A 19,800-nucleotide genomic window follows, 5' to 3' on the forward strand; every position below is an offset into this window, starting at 1 on the left:
ACGTATCAGTTTATAAAATAGCAAAGAAATCGTTATGAAAGTGTCAGATCATTCCTGAGATGCACCACGAAAATTTTAAGAGTTCCTGAAACCAGGACACTACTGTAAGCAAAGAATACTAAATATTGTAAGCAAGGAAGCAGTGAGTGATGAGGTAGTTAATAGCTGTCCATCCGAGTACTGTACGTTGTGATAAAAATGCAACAGAAGTTGGTCAAGATAAGGTTTTCAAAGATTCTGGACAGTTCTGTTGTACCAACATACCTTTCGAATCCCCAGTCTGTTACGCATCCTTGCTTCAAAGCATTAGTATCCTACTGTTCTTTTTAAAATAATGCTATCAGGATTGGTTAAAAGATCAAAACTAAGCTTTTCTGCCAGACCTGTTCATTCATAGGTAAATCAAGCGACTTATTTATAGGCATATATGACTGATTTTTTAGTATGCATAAAAGAATTGATGGACTGGTACTTGGAAAATTTTTGTCCAAATACATGGCAAAGTTGCAGCCAAATTACAAGCAGGGTCTTGTAATGAACACTTCAGTGCAGTTTAATATTGGACAGTGCTACAAGCCCTGCTTAAAATACAGCATTCAGCAAGCTATACTACTTCCTTCACGCTAAACTGCTCTCTCAGCTCCTTTTACTTCTGGCCAGCAGAACTTAAGACAATATAAATAGATCTCAAGTGAGTCATTACTAACAGGCTAACAACGGCACAGGTTTCTCCAAGAAATGATGTTCAGGCACTTCTCAACCTAAAGCTCATGATCATTTTTAATTTTATAGATTTCTAAACAGAATGAAGATGAGGCTTTTGCTGTACAAGTAGAAAGTCTAGGAGAGGACAGGAAACAGCAGTATAGGTTTCAGTATAGGCAATGGGTTATGAAAGAAAGAAAAAGTGGAAGTACAGATGCTGAAAAAAGAGAAGCTAGCCTTCTTGTTATTCATTGTTTTCCAATACACCAGCACAAGAAGGAACCTTTATCTCCATCCAATAACCACAGGGAAGTGCACATATAGAAATCCACATCTAAAAGAATATCAGGCTAAGCAGAAGATGAAAGTTAACAGTGGAGATTGTTTCTAGTCCTATCTCTACTCTCTGATCTGCTCAGCTTTAATGAAGGGGAATGAGTTGATCAGACCTTGAATTCAGCATTTGCAGCTGACAAGCATTATTCATTTTGTCATATGTGTATGTGTAAAAATCAAACAATTTGCAACTCTGAGCCACTTCAGTTTTGAAATGGTTAAGATCAGAAATACACCTGGAACTAAAAATCTTTGGCGAGTGCTGCTCTATAAAAAGGGGAATCATCCAACACCAAACCTGAAGAACACCAAACCTGAAGAACTCTGAACAGAGGAAGTTAAGAGGTCAGAGGTGGTTTTGCACAGCACTCCAGGAGAGCCACAAGGTAAGAACAATTCTTTTGCAGACAACTAAACAAGGATTTGGCGTAACTTGCCATCAGCTAGTATTTACAATTTCATGCACCAAAAATGCACATAAAAGCACTAATTTGTAGCACTCAGGCAAGTTAGGAGCTATTGAGATATTCTAATGAAAATAACTTAAGACTTTGAAGCTAAAATGAAACAAAAAATTCAAGAATTGTAATATGCAATTCTTACAGCAAGTATAAGTGATATCACATATAAACATGTAAACTACTTTATTGCAGTAAAATGGTTATAAATGCCAGCATATGGTATCAATATGAGAAAATGCAGAGTAATTAGTTAATCTAAAAAATGCATGAGTAGGAATTTGACTGCTAAATGATTAAACTGGTACATTTTAAAATGTGTGTTAATATTTAATTATTGACTCTATGAGAAAAGAGAAAAATCTCTTGATGTTATTTCTCAGCTCTTTCTGATACTCAGTAACCCATGTATTATTCATATGAATAGCTTGTGCATATACAGTCAATCACTATTTAAATAAAAGAATCATTCTCAAATTCCCTAATCACCTCAATAGATCCTAATGCAATATTTTCCACATTTGGGAATCAGAGCGTTTTATTTAAGAAATCAGTCTGGCCATGATGAATACTGTGCAGCCTGAGCAGACATCAGTTCAAAGAATCAGATGTCAAAGTGCTCCCTCTAATGTCCCTTAATCATCACACCAATTAGTGGCTGAATAGTGATGTGATTAAAACGACTGCTGCTATCCTATACCTATTCAGAGTAGTAGAATTCTACATATGTTCTACCAATTAATGTTTGAATAGAGCAGCAATTAGAGAGACATCTGCCATTGTATATTCATTCAGTAAAGAGCTAAACTTGCATATTCATATGCAATGAAGACAAAAATAAATATTTGCAAAGGTAAACTATACATTTAGATTATAAAGATAATTGAGTTGATTTCCTTTAATCAGTGTTCTCTGTTTTGCAATATTTGGGATTATTTTTTATTTATAAATATATAATCTTTCATCAATACATATCTAGAGATGGCCAGATTATTCACTGAAAAAGGCCTGATTTCAGGCCTTGGGTGAACTGGGTTTCATATCTACATGTTTGCAATTTGCACTATTTCTGCTTCAACCCATCAGTTCTTTGTGAACTACTAACTTAATTATTCTGTTATACATAATTGGGCACAAAAATCACGTGGCATTTTTCCATCTCACTGGAAGGCAATACTTAGAGTAACAAACTGATTATAGCTGAGAAAGAAATATCTTATTTATGGGTTTTTCTATGCAAGCTTGGACATTTGTACACTAAGAGGTCCTTAGAAAACTTTTTTTTTTAAATAATTCCTTTTTACAGATGTTCATATATAGCAGTGACAGCCACAGAAATACTATTAAAGTGAAAAGCAGTTTGAAGTTTTAGCAAATTCTTTATTACTACTGTTTTAATACGGCAACCTTGTCCTTCGAGTTTAAAGAGCAACGCGATCTGTTCATCCTGCAATGAACTGCAGATCTCATTCTCCGCCATTAGCACAGAGCAGTCTGGTAGTTGCAACTTCATGTTGCACAGAAAAAGACAAGGTGAAGAATTTGGTTCTCTGTAATGGCTAGAAAGAACTATAGAACAGTTAAAGACTCTTGCCCAGAAGTGATGCCCGTGCAAAAAACAGCTGAGCTTAAAAAATGTTTTGTTCAAGGAAGAGAAGCTCTTGTTGCACAACGCTGATCAGGGTTAGCAAACATAAGGACAAAGAACAACGCTACTACTGCCAGAAAATCAATACTGTTACAGGCTATAGCAATTAACTACAAACCAACCTAAACTCCATTTCCTTTTCACTTTTCTTGTCTCGCTGAAATACTTCCAAGTCCTCCATCTGGAACAATTATTACTATCATTTCTAAATGCAGAAACTGAAGTCTGAATACATAGGTGGGTTTATAGCATCTTCTCACCCATCCTTAGTAGGTACCTCCAAGGTTTCATTACAAAAAAAATGCTGGACTACAACGTCCCACTGAAATCTCCAGTGACACGTGAATTTATAAAAACTGCAGAGGTGAATTTCATTAAAATAACAAACCCACACGTGTACAAGGTAAAAGCAGAACTTGTCTCATGCTTAGAAACCCTATTCATAAAGTAAGGAATGGAATTCAGTGTGCTCAGTGGAACGCAAATGCACAAAACACACACCGTCTAGTTTATGATTGAAATGTCAGCAAGAATAAAATACATACAGAAATAGAATTATAGACAGTTGGAAAGTATAAATAAAAACATAAATCAGATGTCTAAATAATCCTGAACTAACTAGCAAAACCCTGAAATCAAAGCAAGTCCTCAGAGCATCCACAGTCCATTTCTTTGCTTTAGTTTTATCTGTAAATTGATGACCTAATGCAATCTAAATTTTGATTCCTTCTCCAAGATTTATTATTAGTATAGCCACCTGAATACTCTTCTACTTTTAATTTCTTCTGACCAACAGAAAACTTTGTTTCCCCAGACAGACTGGTGGCATCTGCTTAGACCACCTTTTAGCATGACTCAGAAGAAACCAGAGCGTTAATGCTTTGATTTAGCACTGCCACCGAGGGTGACTCGGCAATAAAGAGTTTACCTACTCTGATCTAAATCTCCGAGTTAAAATTTCTGAAGGAAAGCTGACTGATCTTGCACCTACAGCTATAAATCATTTTCACAGCAAAATTTGGTTGCTAACACAGTAAATAATCAATATCACTCATTGAAAGCATAAATGAACCTTTCCCTAGGCGAACGCATTTCCAGTGTTGAGGAAAGATATTGACACTCAGTTTCCACTTCAGAAATTGTTCAATGTGCAACCCAAAGCATCTCATAGCAGCCTAGGAGTTAAAATATCGCTTATGTAATTATTCTGAGGAAATATATAAGTCTGCCATCTGGAACTGTATTAGACATTGTGTGCAAGCCTCAGCAGATGCAGGTTTTGTTCAGAGTTTTGAGGGCTGTTAATTTAATTAGTTTTGTATTTTTATACTCCCACCTTCGCTCCAACAGTAAGTCTGCAAAAGCAGCATCAGTACACCTTTAAAAGAATCCAAAGCTAGAAGCCAAATTCAGATTTTAAGGAAATGCAAACAAGTACATTGCCTATGGACTTCAAATACAGCTTGACCTGTTCATTAGCAGGCCTAAATGTTACTGCCAATGGCTTTTCAGAATGTAACAGAAAATTGCTCTCAATGTATCCTTTCCTACATTGGCTTTCTTATTTTTCGAAGGCTAGGAAAAGATTCTATGGTTTTGTTTTCTGTTTATTAAAACCGCTCAACAACAATGATCTAGAGAATGTAAAAAGTCTCTTCTTTTATCCTAATGTCTTTTATGTAACAGGATACCAGACAAATGTTTAGGCTTGATTTGTATTTAGTTTTGTAGGGCTTTTTCTGACAGAAGAGTAGTCTGTGTGGTAAGTCTTGAACAGTAAAAGTAAACTACGTATTTCTGAGCAAGAAGAAGTTTGACAGTGCTGAAAACTAGGACCATTACCGGCCTATAAATAAGAACCATCCCTTTACAGTTTCTTCAAGTATTTTAGATTTCTTATCATGACTTGCAAACTAAATGATGTGTTGTTTCTACCAAATAATTCATAATATAGAGTATAAGAACTATCTGCGATGAAGGTGTGTACAGGTACAGATACACCTATTTGCTTATCTCTAACCTCTAGCCCTGTAAGTTGCAACCCATGAGCAGATCTCTGCCGGTGCAGGGTCCTAACGACTGCACAGATCTCCATGCAGTAATGCAGAACTACAAAACCAAGTTGTTTATTAGATTGAAAACCTATGCCAAAACATCCTCCTGAAATATTTGACAACATTCAGAATTTCCTTCAAATGAAAATCCACCCAAGGCACGCCAGCTAGCGATGAAACAAAATCGGTGTTGTTTGCACAGCCCAAGCTCAGGCCTTGGGGATCCAGGAACATCTGAGGCACCACGAGGTACGCATGCACAGCTAAGAGCAGGAACACGGGAAGAGAGACAATTTCTAGAAAGCTATGCACTTTCATAACTAACAACAAAACCCTCAAATATCAAACATTTTATGGATAAACTGAATACCAAAATCAAACAAGGCTGACATGGGGGAAAGGTCAGAGATAAACAACAGTGATCTTAAAGCCTAGAAGTTTAAAAAATATGTCTTAACACACCCATTAGGAAAATAGATATGTGTATGCTATAGTTTCAAGTTTAACCAGGATAATTTACACTGGAACAGCCAATCAAGTTACTACACAGATACTTAGCTGCCCTGCTGCATGGCTACCTGAGCTTCCTAACAAAGTTTCTGAAACGGAGGAGTTTACGGCCCAGTATTGATTACAGGTCATGTGAAAACGTAATGATGTAAACTGCAGCTGCCCAGGAGCTGCATGCTGAGCAGCTCAACTATCTGTGCAGCAGGAACAGACAGTTGTGGGCAATAACTGCATCAGACATCCCAAAATAATCATCCCTGTTCACAAACAGAAGCTTTTTGTGTACATTAGTTTCCAGTTACTACAACATTATCTAAGACAATATATAAAGAAAATGAGAATATTAGCTACAGTAAGAGTGAGATTCTTATAATCAATGCTGTAAAACAGGAAACTATACTAGGGTATGGTTGAAATGCTAAGGATACCCTGGGTTGCTCCTCCCAGGAAATATTTGTTGGTCATACTGGATTTGAGAACCTGAGGAACATTTTTTGTTTTGGTTTGTGGTTTATTGTTTTGTTTGTGTTTTTTTTAATAAGTGAGTATCAACCATCAAACCTGAATTTTCCTATTTAGTGGGACAAGATGCTTTGATAACACTATGAAAAGACACCATAACATTGTATCCATAAGGGAAATAGTTGGCAGATAAAGTAGTACTCTACCTAAAAGACGTCTGAATTTAGAGGATTATCTAGGAGAATCTGTAGGAAGACAGTAGAAGCACTACAAACCTTCTAATCAGATGAGAGATCAAAGAGACAACAAAGTCTGATAGGATTAGTGAAATATCACACTGAGACTAGGAATCTAAATACCTAGAGAGAAAATGATGATATCTAATGGCAGAAATACTGAAGAATACAGACAGTTCAATGAAAAAAATATTTCTTCTAAAACCACCTATTTCCTAAAAAAATACAATGCACAAAGTTTAAAATCCAGAGCCATGTTTCAATTTACGTTTTCCATGTTTATATATAACATTACACATATGGTCATGTATATATAGTACATATATAGGTATCTCTATATATATACACATACATATGTATATAAAATAGGTGCATATGATGGGTTTCCCTATTTCTGTACTGAAATAAAATTATCTTTAAAAGTCTCAGAAAGGATGGTGAAGTCCTGCTTTACCCAGTGTTACTCTTGGAAAACAGAAAGAAAAGGAGCAAGTGTGCAGTAGCCCTGCGGGGTACAGAGGAGGCACCTGACACTGGCTACCCAGGGCGAGCGAGTGGCTCTGCGAGGCTCGGGAGGTGGAGAGCCAGCTGTGATACTGCTTGATACTTGAAACTGATCAGACTCCACAACAAAAGGCGAAAAAGTTGCATCAAACACTTACAAAATCCCCAAAAAGGAAAAAGGTATGGTATGTACTTGGTTCTGAAAAGTAAATAGCTGATCACAAAGTAACTTTGTATCTACAGGAACAGAACTAGGAGTCAAATGTGGCTACCGAACAACACTGAAAACTCAAAATTTTAATTTCTCACACAACTGAGGTTTCAGCCTCAAAAAATTATTGCATGTTCCAGATGCACTAATAAACATGCACTTACTGAACAGCTTTTGTCAGAATTTCTTTTCCATTGCTTCTTGACTTGTTTCTTCGCTGCAGTTGAATGTAGAGTTGCATGCACCTGTTTTCGGGGATTTAAAGCCAGAATATTCTGTAGAAAGAAAACAGAAAATAGTAAAATATGGATAAAATTTCCAAAAAAGTTCAAAGCCTCTTGAGTCACACCTCACACTTTTCTACAGTGCTGCGCAAAACTAAAACACAATTACTCAGTATTATAGCCCAGCTTCATATAGATTTGTTTAGATTTGTATTGTCCACACCACTTAGAGTATGCAAAGACATTTCTAGGACTGCTAGAAAACAGAATTATACTTAGTGGCCATGATAATGGTTCCCATTCCCGGATGTTTGCTATGTACTGCATGCAGAAACACACAATTCTGCTTCATTATATCACTTCAAATAACACTTCTAAAGCAAAGTAAGCAGAAATATCTTAAAGGATCTGGGCTATTTCTGGATGTTTCACCATTTCAGTATAAATTCCAACTTCCCCTTCACAAGAACCCGCTTCTACACCTAGTGAGCTGATAATTTAACTTCCTCTATCTTACAATGCTTTTATTTGCAAGGACACAAATGTTGGGAATATAGCTGTACTTTTAAGTGACAGTGATGGTCTGACAACACAGGCAGAACGAAGTCTCTAATGTCTTTCATTATACTAGTGTAACTCGAAAAATTAAATCAGCTTTTTGGAACCTCAGCTCTTTTTCAAATCAGGCAAATGACAGATTTCCGTAGCAAAACTGACCTCATTCATTTCAAAGAGTGAGTGTGAACAGCATGCAAGCAACAGATCCAGACTCGGGTCTGTGACAGAGAACCAAAACAGGCATATTGTTGGTTGTAACTCCTGCAATTGGTTTTGTAAGTTTTCCTTTAAAAAAACTTGACTTTAGCACTATACTTCTCCACTGTGGTGAACAGGGTGTGCTTATTCTGTTACTACATGTCAAAGATGTGCTAGACTGACTTACAGAAATGGAGACTGAACATGATGAGTATGATGGAGTTATATTATATCAGCATGCTTCCTTATTTTAAAAGTCTGCTTGAGTGGATGATAATGATGAAAAAGTAAACTGTTGTATTATGTTGCTTTATGGGGACTTTTTTTTTTTTTAAATGGAAAGGGATCATTTTCTAACCAACTATTTAATGCTTACTCTGGACTGATCAGCATCTATTTTTCTCACAAAACAGAAATCTCACCTCCCTGAAAAATCTACCTGCAAATAACAACGTAGCCCAAGACAGTAACTACCAGACTGCCCGAAGCACAAAGAGGCAAAAAAAGCGGGTTACAACATTCAAAAAGGTATAGACTATTTGTCAGCCTACACGCTGTTACTTTCAGGAACAGTTACAGGGTGTAATCAAACGCGCCCCTGCAATTCCAGCAGTAAAGACTCTGCTCCATTTCTGGGTGTTCCCCAGCTGAGTACCTCAGGCAAGATGCGACAACCAAACATTCAGTGGTGGTTTATGCTAATTTATTTCATTCTTAATTAAAACAGAGCAGGGACATTCACATAAGGGATGTCAGTTACAGCATCTCAGTTGCTACTTTAATTTCTCAAGATGATCAAACTCAACTGTCAGAGCACATCTGACTCACTGGTGATAGGCTGTTGAGTGCCCAACTCACCCAAATCAGGCAGTAGGTCCTGAATCAGACATATACTTTAGCAAAATTTTGCCCACTCTCTTTTGTAATTGCTTAATGCAGTACTCTTGGCCATGAATATTATAATTATTTTAGCAAACTGAAATGAATTGCAAATTTCTAGTAATAAACTGCAACAGATGTACTCCACTGGGTACAGCACCAGTTGGTTTAAAATGTGGAACAAATGGTGGGGCAAGCCAAGGACGGAAGAATCCCCATATGTTTGGTCCTGTTGGAATTCTGTAGCAGAAGCATGGCTCCAAGCTCAACAGTTGCAGAAATCCAAAAGGACTACATAGCGCAGCATGTCCCAGAATTAAATCTGAAATAAAACTGGCACAGAACATACTAAATCATATATACAATATAAAAGCTGCTTATATTCCCACTACCATAATAATATACTATCTGTCTAAATCTTGGATTGTTGGCCAAGGTGGCTGTTCTAGCTAGAGGTCCCCGGTGTTCAAGAACCGCTCAGAAGTTAACTGCCTAAATGGGAAAGTAATGTAAATGCTTCTAGGTCTGTTAAACTGTCAGAAACGAAAATTAGTGAGGGTGTTTTCTTCCTATTCATTTAAGTTCCCTGGTTGTTTTGGTGCAGTTTATCGCTAGTCAGACATTTAGTAAATTTAACAAATAAATTCAGATAGGTCAGACAGTAAGTGGAAAATTGCTGAGAAGAAAGTTCTAGAGAGAGTGTTGCAACTAACACTTCACGTATACACCCAGTTAAATAAAAAATAAACCACCATGGACACAAAGAAGGGAATCCTGAGACCTCCAATCTCTCAGACACACTGGCCATCTGACCAGGGAAAGAGCTCATTGGTAAGTGGAATTATTTGGGCATCTGTGATCTTGCTTGTCCCAATCCCATGCTTATTCTGCTACATAGATTCTCTATTCTTGCCAGATGAACTGTTGTTTGATCTCTCCAGATGTTGAAAGGACAAGACTCAAGTTCCCCAGTGGAGGATGTGGGTACATAACACATCACTTTTCAGAGCACTAGTGAACTTTGGATTTCACATTAAGATGCTATTTGTATAATAATGGAGAACTTATGAATTATATATTTACTGTTTTACATACATGGCCACATTTATTTCATTAAAAATAAAGTAGGTATAAATCCATTATCATTAATGGCTGCAATCAGAATAGAACACTGCTGTATTTTTGTATAAATATATTTACGTACTGTGGTTGATGGAGAAAGAAATACGGCTATAAGTCAGTACACAGAAGTAAATTCAGCCCATGTTGAGTACACACATGTGGCACAGCTGTACAACATGCATAGTAGAGTTAAGTTTGCAGCTTTGCACAACGCTGATGATTATGGGCACCATCAAAATACTATACTTTCTTTTATTATTTTCACAGATTAATCTGAAGACTTCTCTTTGGGAAGAAAGCCAAGTGGCCTGTTTTTACTGAACACAACTCAATACATACTGCAGATGACTTCCTCAAATGCAACTACCTTAAGGAATTCCTTCAGTACTAACCCACGACAATGATTTCTTTTATGCCTTTTAAAAGATGAAACTTATTATGAGCTAAAAAATATTAAAGAGTGGTTTAATTCTCCAAGACATCCTCTTCTAAAAGGGAACATATTCATCATGACTAACATATATTGATGTAGGTTGCAAGTATCCTAAAATGCTATATAGTACTGATATGTAATGTACATTGAGAATGACTAGCATGCATGATAGCTACAGTTTTTAAAATTCTGTTAATTTAGTGATAAATGGTTATGTTGATCTGTGCCAACACAGTAACATAGCTTCTGAGAATAAACTTGCCATAAGCTATTCATTAGATGTTTATTGCTCAGCTTCTACTTTAAAGGCTATGATTAAGAAGTCTACACAAAAAATACTAGCTCTAATCTTCACTATCATGTATTAATGAAAAGGCTGTAAAAGCTTTAAAACAGCATGTTATACTACAGTGAGTAATTTATCAAGAAGTTGAATTAATATGACTCCAAAATAAGTGATTTCAAGGCAGTCATTTGGGATAGAACACATTCTGCATTTGGGAGTCCTGTTTCCAATACAGCATTTTCAGGTAAATCAAGAAAGGTTTGGCACATGCTCTGCAGTGATCCAACATAAATTTCTGGTATAGAAATCTCATTTCATTAAAAGTGTCACACTCTTATTCCCAACTCATAAAGGCACCTTTTAGCTGAAATCACAGGAAGCTATTGCAATTAAATCTGATTTTTAATTAAACGCATACTCAGCAAAATAAAGTTATGGAAGCACTATGCTTATTAGGAACACTACAACACCAATCAGGGTGTGGGGCACAGAGGGGATGGTGTTAAGAAAAAAAGTACAATTTACATCATAGGTGGGACTACCTATCATCAGGCAGTCATAAAAAAATTCTGCTGGTCTAGCCTTGTCTTTGTAAAATATATGACATTACTGCAAATTTTGAAAGATTTTCTTTAAATTACTAAACTTTGAAATCTTCAGCTTTTTTATTCCTCCCTCTCAAAGTAACAACCTTAGCAAGGTGTCCTGGTTACATGGACCTTATCTCTCATTTGAAACAGCAAATTTGGTAAAAATTCAGTAGTTAAGGTTACTTTTGGAAGAACTCATAATGAAATCAGTGAGCTGCATCAGGAGTATTCAGTCCTTAGTAATCCTCATCTTTGTTACTGGTAAATCAAAACCAGAATAAGGATTAGAAAAACCCTCTTCAGGCTCTGTCACACATTGTAGTATTAAAACTGTATAGGCTTCTTAATAAGACAAAGCAATTTGTTGTTTTCATGGATTCTGTCCACTTTCTCTAGCTTATTGGTGAAGTTTCTTTTGAATAGCCCCAAAACTCTTGCTGAAGTTCACCACAGATCAATACACACACAGCCACAATGAAGCCGCTGAAAATGCAACTGTTCACATGCAGACTATGGTTATGGGCACAAAACATGATCCCATGTATTATTTGCTTTGTTCTAGCATACAGCACATTTACCTAGCCCAGCCCCTGCAACACACAGGTTATATCCTATTTTACCCCAGTTGCTTCACAGAGCATAACCTCAGCTAAACTCTTCTCTATATACCAACTAAAATTCAGGAGTAGGTTAGGCACGCTAGGGAATGCACGTGGAGAGCAATTTAACCCACTCCATCCCATTAATCTACCCAATTTGCTTAAAAAGAGTTGTAATCTCCCTCACAGCAAGTAACATTAAGTGTATTGCAAGATACATAGGTTCACCAAGTGAATGTAATAAGAACATATTTATTTTTTCTAAGAGTAATGAGCATACTAAACAATTAATTTCAAAGCTATGCAGGTGTTAACTCACTGACAGAAACTTCTCCTCTGATATCTTCTAGTATATCTGAACATGAAACTAATTTTATTAGTGTTAGTCAGTCAAAGACCAAAGAACTCAACCTAGAAGTATTTGTTTTCACGAGATTAGATGACCCAGAATAACGAGTATTGTCTAAAAATCATGTCAGTTAAGAACAAGATGACTAAAGCATGGAGTCCTTCTATTAATATTTTATTTGAATCGCCTAGTTCACATTTTACTTCTCACATATACTCTGCCTTTTGGAAAGCTTCATGCAGCACTTCGAACATTGTGTAAAGACCTCAACTAGTACAACTGTAAGTTTCATTACCAAATGAGCAAAAGCAAGTTCTAGCCCTAGGAGAGTTTGTAAGACTAAAAGATAAACAAGATTTCATAAAATAAGTATCCATAGTATCTTGTCTTCCAGAAGCTAGCTCTACTTTATTTTTCATTATTGAAAAAATATGTCAAACTGTTGTGAATTTCACCCTCATGCTTATGTATGTTAGAGTATCTCATAAATTGTGTCATCTCATAATTGTGTCAAATGTGTATTTCCTTATTGAAGATCTGAACTGATAAGAATCTTTACAAACAATTTATATAACCTGGCTGATAATGTGTCTTAGGAATCCATCCAAAAATTTCAAAAATGAGAAAAGACTGTGCTTTTACAGTAGTTCAGGCCTGGTTTAATTGTGAGGCAACAAATGCCAGGGAAAGCTACATGAAATGTGAAATGACCACAGACATCAGGGGAATAGAGTGGTCAGCCTTTGGAGAACCCATTTCTAGAACCAGAAAGGATCCCAGACATCATGGGACTCACAAGGGAAACCCCCAAAGAATTATTTTTGTATATTATCAGATACGTTTTCTGTTACCAAGACAAACATCTGCATGTGTGAGCAAAGTCCCAAGCTGACTGCAAACTCATTTATATCACAGCATATCACAGATGTGGCAAGCCACAACCCTCTCACCTCTCTCAACAAGGATAAACTCTCCAGGTGACCCTCTGCATCCTTGCCCGAGAACCAGCAATTTACATTATTATGATCTCTTCAAACCAGAGTCCTCAAGGTCCAGACAGTTGAAAGATAGGGCTCCACTTCTGTGAAGAGACAGCCAGACAGTGACCAGCAAACATGCTGGAAGTGCAGCAATGCTGCAGCCTCCTGTGACAGAGGCCGAGAGGCCGACAGGCCCAGGGGACTGGGACCTGACCCTGAACCCTGGTGCGTATGCAGCCGGGGTGCAGGAAGCTCAAACATACACAGGAAAAGACTCAACTTCTAATCACAAGACTTACTTCTTCTCTGAGTCACATAAGCTCAGAGTTTCAAAAAAGAGCAAGATCTCGAAGATAGTGGATGATTTTGTGGTAAGCATATTCCAGCTCTGCACTAACAGGTCATTGCCTTTAGCATAGTACTTAAGTACTACATCTTTATCTTTACATTTCCGTGTAGCTTTAGATTTCCCCGTAAGACAGACTGCCTGTATATATCCCAACAAACACCTTTCCAGCTTCTTGCATTCCTTACACAGCCTCTAATATTTAGTGAGAATAAGACTATTCCTTATCTTGTAATAATATCACAGCATACCAGTATTCTAGAGGTGTAGTCCTAGATCCATTACTACATATTTCGAAAGTAGAGCTTTCAAACCAGATTTTCCTCCACAGATATTCACGGTCCTTAGATTTCCCTGCAGTATGTAAATAATGTTTCTTAACAAAACGAGCAGTTTTCTAAATCATTCCCACAAAAGCCAGGAAAGTCTGTTACAAATATGTCTATATTAACAAAAGTGTAGTATAGCTCATGCACTTTCTGTTATGTAAGGAAAGTTAATACATTACAGATTAACATAGTAGCAAAATTACACAACCTTAAACATGGTTTACCTAATTTTGTTGACATGTTAATTTACAGATTTAGAGCTTGATTCCTCTTCCTCAGCAATGCACTTATGCTAGGTATTACTGTAAATTCTAGAAAGTTTATTAAAATAGAAAACAAAAAGTGTTACTTGCTTCCCATAGATACCAACCACTACTGTCTATTGGAAGAGCTCTGGGTGGTAAATTCTGCCACTGGAAACTCTGCACGCTACCTCCTTGACACAGCTAATCTCTGCAGAAGTGCCCTGACCCTCACACGGAAAACTAAAGTGAATATTCACCCTCCATGGTTCACTTTAAGTATCCAAGTAGTATCCCAGTATTCAGCAAATTATTCACATATTTAACACAGGCATATATACATTAAAAGCCACACAGCTTAAAGAAGGCTGAGACTCCACCATACCATAACATGTTCTCAGATCTGAGGCTTCCCCAGGAACACCCTACTCAGTGATAAGATCACATTTTCACACTATAAATAACATCAAAAGCCATTCAGGCTAACATCGTAAATTTAGAGAAGGCATAGCTGAGCACAGCTCTCACCGATTTAGTCAAAGCTGATTTCACTACTATGTATTCATTTTGTTGACTAAAATATTACTTAATTTACAGCCTTTAAAAATTAAAGGGTTTAAAATTTGGTGTAGCTATCCTTCTACCCCCACTTTTAACATTTTAATACATTTTCTCTATAACTGCATAGTTTTTAACCATCCAACCAATTGCCTAAATGCAAAAAAAGGAGTAATTCACATCACAGCCTTGATTCTTAACTCAGAGTTACCTTTTTTCATCTTCCTAACAAAAATATCTTCCTTTTTTGCAAATCAAAACTTAAAGCTTCAGAAAACATTTAGGTCTGCATCACAGGTATAACAGAAGATTTTTGTTTCCTCAATAATATTCACCTGCACCTGCATCGCTTGCACATCGAATTGCTCTGTTACATGAGGAATACTAAGTTACATTTCTAACTGCTCACTCGTATGGAGAGTCATTTAATGAGTATCTCACAGCAAAAAGGATCATGCACATAAATATACATCTCACTTCTATGTTTCTGCAAGAAGACAAACAGACTGAAAAAGAAAGCAAGCTTAGTTGCCTTCGGAAATAAACTTAGCGCCAAAACAATAAATAGGCCACTGTATCCCCATAATTGAACCTCTCAACTGAACCCTCAGTTGCAGGTGTTTGCTTAACCAAAACGCAAACTAGCATTAGAGACATGTCATTTAATGAAAAATGAATGCTCTACTGACTTTTGATTATAGAACAGAAATTAACATTAAAAGTTATTACTGCTTTAAGTTTAATCATTGGCAAAATCAGCTGAACTAATTTTAGCTGAGCAAAGCAATGTTCTGGAAACTTGGTTAAAACGTGATTTTCAAAGTCCAATGAACGAACCTGAAATGGGAATATGAGATCGACAATCTACATCCAAAAGATCTAGTACATTCAGTGCTTGAAACACATATGAACATTGGTATTTGTTCCAAGAACATGCCATCTATCAGTACTGACTTTCTAAATCTGTTGCAGCATTAAGAAGCAGCAAGTTAAACTTACCTATGTGCAACTAATGTGCAAACTTCTACAAAAATTTCAGTACCAACTGTTGAATACAATGGTAAAATACAAAACTGATAATGGAACTACTGATTTTCTAGTAAATTTGTGTATACATCAAAGTGTCCTAAACAAAAAAGAAAAATAAAATCAGTGCATAGAAAGAAAATGGAAGTGTGAAGTATTTGTTAACTATATACTGCGAACAGTAACAGTCTGATGTGTGAAGTTACATATTAAAATATTATCAAATGTCTGATAATTGAAAAAAATAACACAGCCAATTTTCAAGCAACAGAATTTAACAGCCCATGCAAGTAAGGCAAGAGGAAACTGTTGCCAATTTTACCTTTTCCTTTTAACATGTCATTGTTTTCTTTTGCAGAAGCTTACAGTGATATTATGTTGACACTTTTAATCACTCTGAGGATGACAGAGCACTGGAACAGGCTGCCCAGGGAGGTGGTGGAGTCTCCTTCTCTGGAGATATTCAAGACCCGCCTGGACAAGGTCCTCTACAACCTACTGTAGGTGACCCTGCTTCAGCAGGAGGGTTGGACTAGATGACCCACAGAGGTCCCTTCCAACCCCTACCATTCTGTGATTCTGTGATTCTGTAAATAAATGTGACATTCTAGAAACACATAGGGCATCATATAGAAGACAATGGAACATATATTGATAATGGGAAATAGAAAGCAATTCCTCAGAGTTCTCTCTTATTCAGCTATTTTGATTTTTAAATCTTATTGATGTTACATACTGCTGAACGTGTGGGCCGGAGGCAGAGGTGATACTCTTAAAAACACAGGATAATCAGATTAGGCTGCCCAATCTAAAAACATGCCAGCAAACATCTGGATTCTAATCTATGACACATTGTCACATGCTTCTAGAGAAAATTATTTTTTAAATACTTTATAAAGGGTGTTGTACTATTCTCCAACTCTTTTAAGACAAATCATATTTCTACTATGAGACCTCCGAACAGGGAAGAACTATTATTTTTATAATTTGTCAGGGTTTCTAAAAATATAGTTAAGCGGTTATCCTACAAACATACAGTGATGACTCTAAAGCCTTGGATTTCAGCTGCAGAAAGATTTAAGTATCAAACTTTTGCAAAAATAAAAATCCTATCTTGCTGACAGGAAAAGCTCTCTTTCCTACATTACAAAATACAAGATGACAACACTGTCATTCAATTAGGATGGACATATTAACAAACACTTGTCTCAGATACCCATCCCTTTGTTTGTGGTTTGGTATGAGCAGGAGCAAAAGCTGCAGAGTAACAGGAACAGCTGTAATGCAAGTAACTTTATATAATACACTAGAAACAATGCAAAGGAAAAGCACCCAGGTAACTGTTACATAAGTGCTTTAGCTATCTCCCTGCTCTTCTCCACCTGACAGCTTCAGAAACATGCCAGAAGAACCAACAATTCATAGAGTCATAGAATGGTTTGGGTTGGAAGGGACCTTAATGGTCATTTAGTTCCAACACCCCTGCCATGGGCAGGCATACCTTCCACTAGCCATTACCTGTTGTCATATCACTACACGTCCTTGTCAAAAGTCCCTCTCCAGCTTTCATGTAGGCCCCTTGTGGATCTGGTCTTTACCTCCTTCAGCTTGTCTTTAGGTCAGCTCTTCTTTTAGCTATTGCTTGTTGTTTTGCATAATAGTCTAACAGTTACTGGAGTCACCCCGGAAAGGAAAGACCTCCATCCTCATGTTCCTGCCTTCCACTGACCAGGATGGAAGGCAAACCTGGATACAGTTGAGCTGATTAGCTGTTCAGCTAAGATTACAAAAGCAAATCAGAGAGAAAATATGATGAGAACACTGCTCCAGCACTAAAACAATTTTGACCCAACTCTCAAGACTGCTTATTAAGTGTTCACTAAGTGCATAGAGAACATTATGTTGGGAGTTAAAAATGAGCTAACTTTGCTTTTGTGCTAAACGCTTCTTGGGGTTTCTAAATCAATTCATCTTATCTCCTCACCTGGTGCCAAGGTTTGGCAGTGTGCAGGCTACTCTGCTTTACTTAAGAACAAATATTCTACAGTCTTCTGAAAACTTTTTCTTACCATATCCTAACAAATAGGAACTGACCCTTCAGCAGTCAAAAGTATTGGTTACTGCTGGCTGCTGACATTTTAGTCATACTGTAGGTTTTTCGAGAATAGATAATATTTTCATTTTTTCTGTTCTGTATTCATTTCATTTCTGCATTTTATCACCGGCGTTCCAGAACAGCTTGTGTTGTGGTTATCTTGTTTGACTTTTATTTTCCTCCCAACTCTTTTGTCACTCTCTCATTTCCCTCTGTTTTGAAGAGCTATGTATAAGCTTACCAAAAATCTTTAAAATTTCGCATTTTCAGTTGGAATTGAAAAAAGGGCAATATCAAACACAGCTTTAAAATGGAAGCAGAGTAAGTCTGGGAACCCCCTCTAACCTCCCATCTTGTGTTCCTGTCATTAGCACACACATGCACCCACACGCAAGTGTGTGCGCAAATTTGCACAAGCTTACTTTGTCTCTCAGATTCTGAAGACTACTGAGATTAACAGGGAGGGAGGTATACCTCTAATACTAATGAACAAATTTGTAAGGGTGAAATCAAATCTTGTATTGATCTGTAGTTATACAGCAAAATATTACACTACACATGATACTTTGTGCACAGATCCTCACACCAATTACTCACAGCACTCCTTAAGACTAGTACATAGACCTTAAATGTAGGACAGCGGGCTTTAATTTCATTAGTACTGAATCAAAGACAAATCTGGTACTCATTCCTATTTTTGTCTTGAGCAGTAAGAGACAGAGCACTTCTTCAATACAGATTTAATTTACAATTACAGTTTTCCTAAATGTGATGGCTATACCCTATTTAATAAACCTAATTTTTAACCTTAACATGTGACATACTATGAAAACTGCTGACACAAATAATTGACTGCTTTATTATAAATAAGAATACTTAAAATTATTTTTTAAATGCTTCATAAATCCACATTATGTCTACTTTATTGATTTCAGAAAAGTTCATTTTATTTCCATAGCAATATTCCGTGATCTGAGCACTTAAAGAAAAAACTCCACTTTTCTCAGTTTTAGCTGTCATTGAAATATCCTTCATTTCAAAGATATCAAGAAATTATCACTATTCATTTTCAATACAAAGCCTCTTACATTTCAGCTGTCATTTTCAAAAAATCATACTGAAAATAGTGTTTCTAAGCAGAGTTCAGTTGCAGTGTAATAAGTAATAATTTCATCAATTAGCAGTATTCAGCATCCACTGAGAGTTCTCTCACTATTATTTTATTCATAGAGTCCTTTGTGGAAGTAGCATACTAAAAAGATCAATTTATCCTTCAAGGTTTTTCATAAATGTGTCATACATCTTAGAAAACAATTGGTTATTATTCTCGCTCAATCTAAATAACTATAATAACTTCCAGGTGTAAAACCTCTTTTTATACTTCCAATCTTCCTCACTCACATCATGGGTCTACATTTTTAATAACCTATTCTAACACTTCTACCTACTTTTGCACGTGCATGCTGGAGTTTTTCATGGATGCTAGACATGCCTGGATGGGAGGGCAGTCAGCTTATTGTTAAGAGCAGAATAGAACTGGGGTTCACAAAATGCCCTTCACAATCAAGGCAAAACCAAGCATTTTATAATGAGGTAGACGCTAGCATAGATACTAACAGTGCAATGGCTGTAAAGGAAAATGCTGTGATTGTTAAATTCAGCAATAGCTTACTTGCAGCACCTATTTTATTTCTCCTTCCCGCTAGATCCCTCCAAATATTTATCAGCCCGTTTCTTCTCACCCAGAAGGATATGTCCTGCCTTCTGTCCTTTCATCTCAAGACTGCAAAGGGCTCCCTTCAGAGCATAATATTATCATTCCTTAATCAATTAACAAAGATGAGATTGGGCAGTAAGAAGAC

At 36.7% G+C, this 19,800-nt stretch overlaps 1 protein-coding gene across 2 annotated transcripts in view; it reads right to left on the reverse strand.

Moving 5' to 3' along the window:
* DPYD (dihydropyrimidine dehydrogenase) overlaps positions 1-19,800 on the reverse strand; it is a 380,477-nt gene that overhangs the window by 351,960 nt on the left and 8,717 nt on the right. For both annotated transcript variants that reach the window (XM_075424984.1, XM_075424985.1), the window contains exon 2: positions 7,289-7,399. In XM_075424984.1, the coding sequence (XP_075281099.1) occupies positions 7,289-7,399 (111 nt within the window). The remainder of the gene's footprint in view (positions 1-7,288; positions 7,400-19,800) is intronic.

Source organism: Opisthocomus hoazin, chromosome 6 (assembly GCF_030867145.1).
Source record: "Opisthocomus hoazin isolate bOpiHoa1 chromosome 6, bOpiHoa1.hap1, whole genome shotgun sequence".
Classification (NCBI taxonomy): Eukaryota; Metazoa; Chordata; class Aves; order Opisthocomiformes; family Opisthocomidae; genus Opisthocomus; species Opisthocomus hoazin.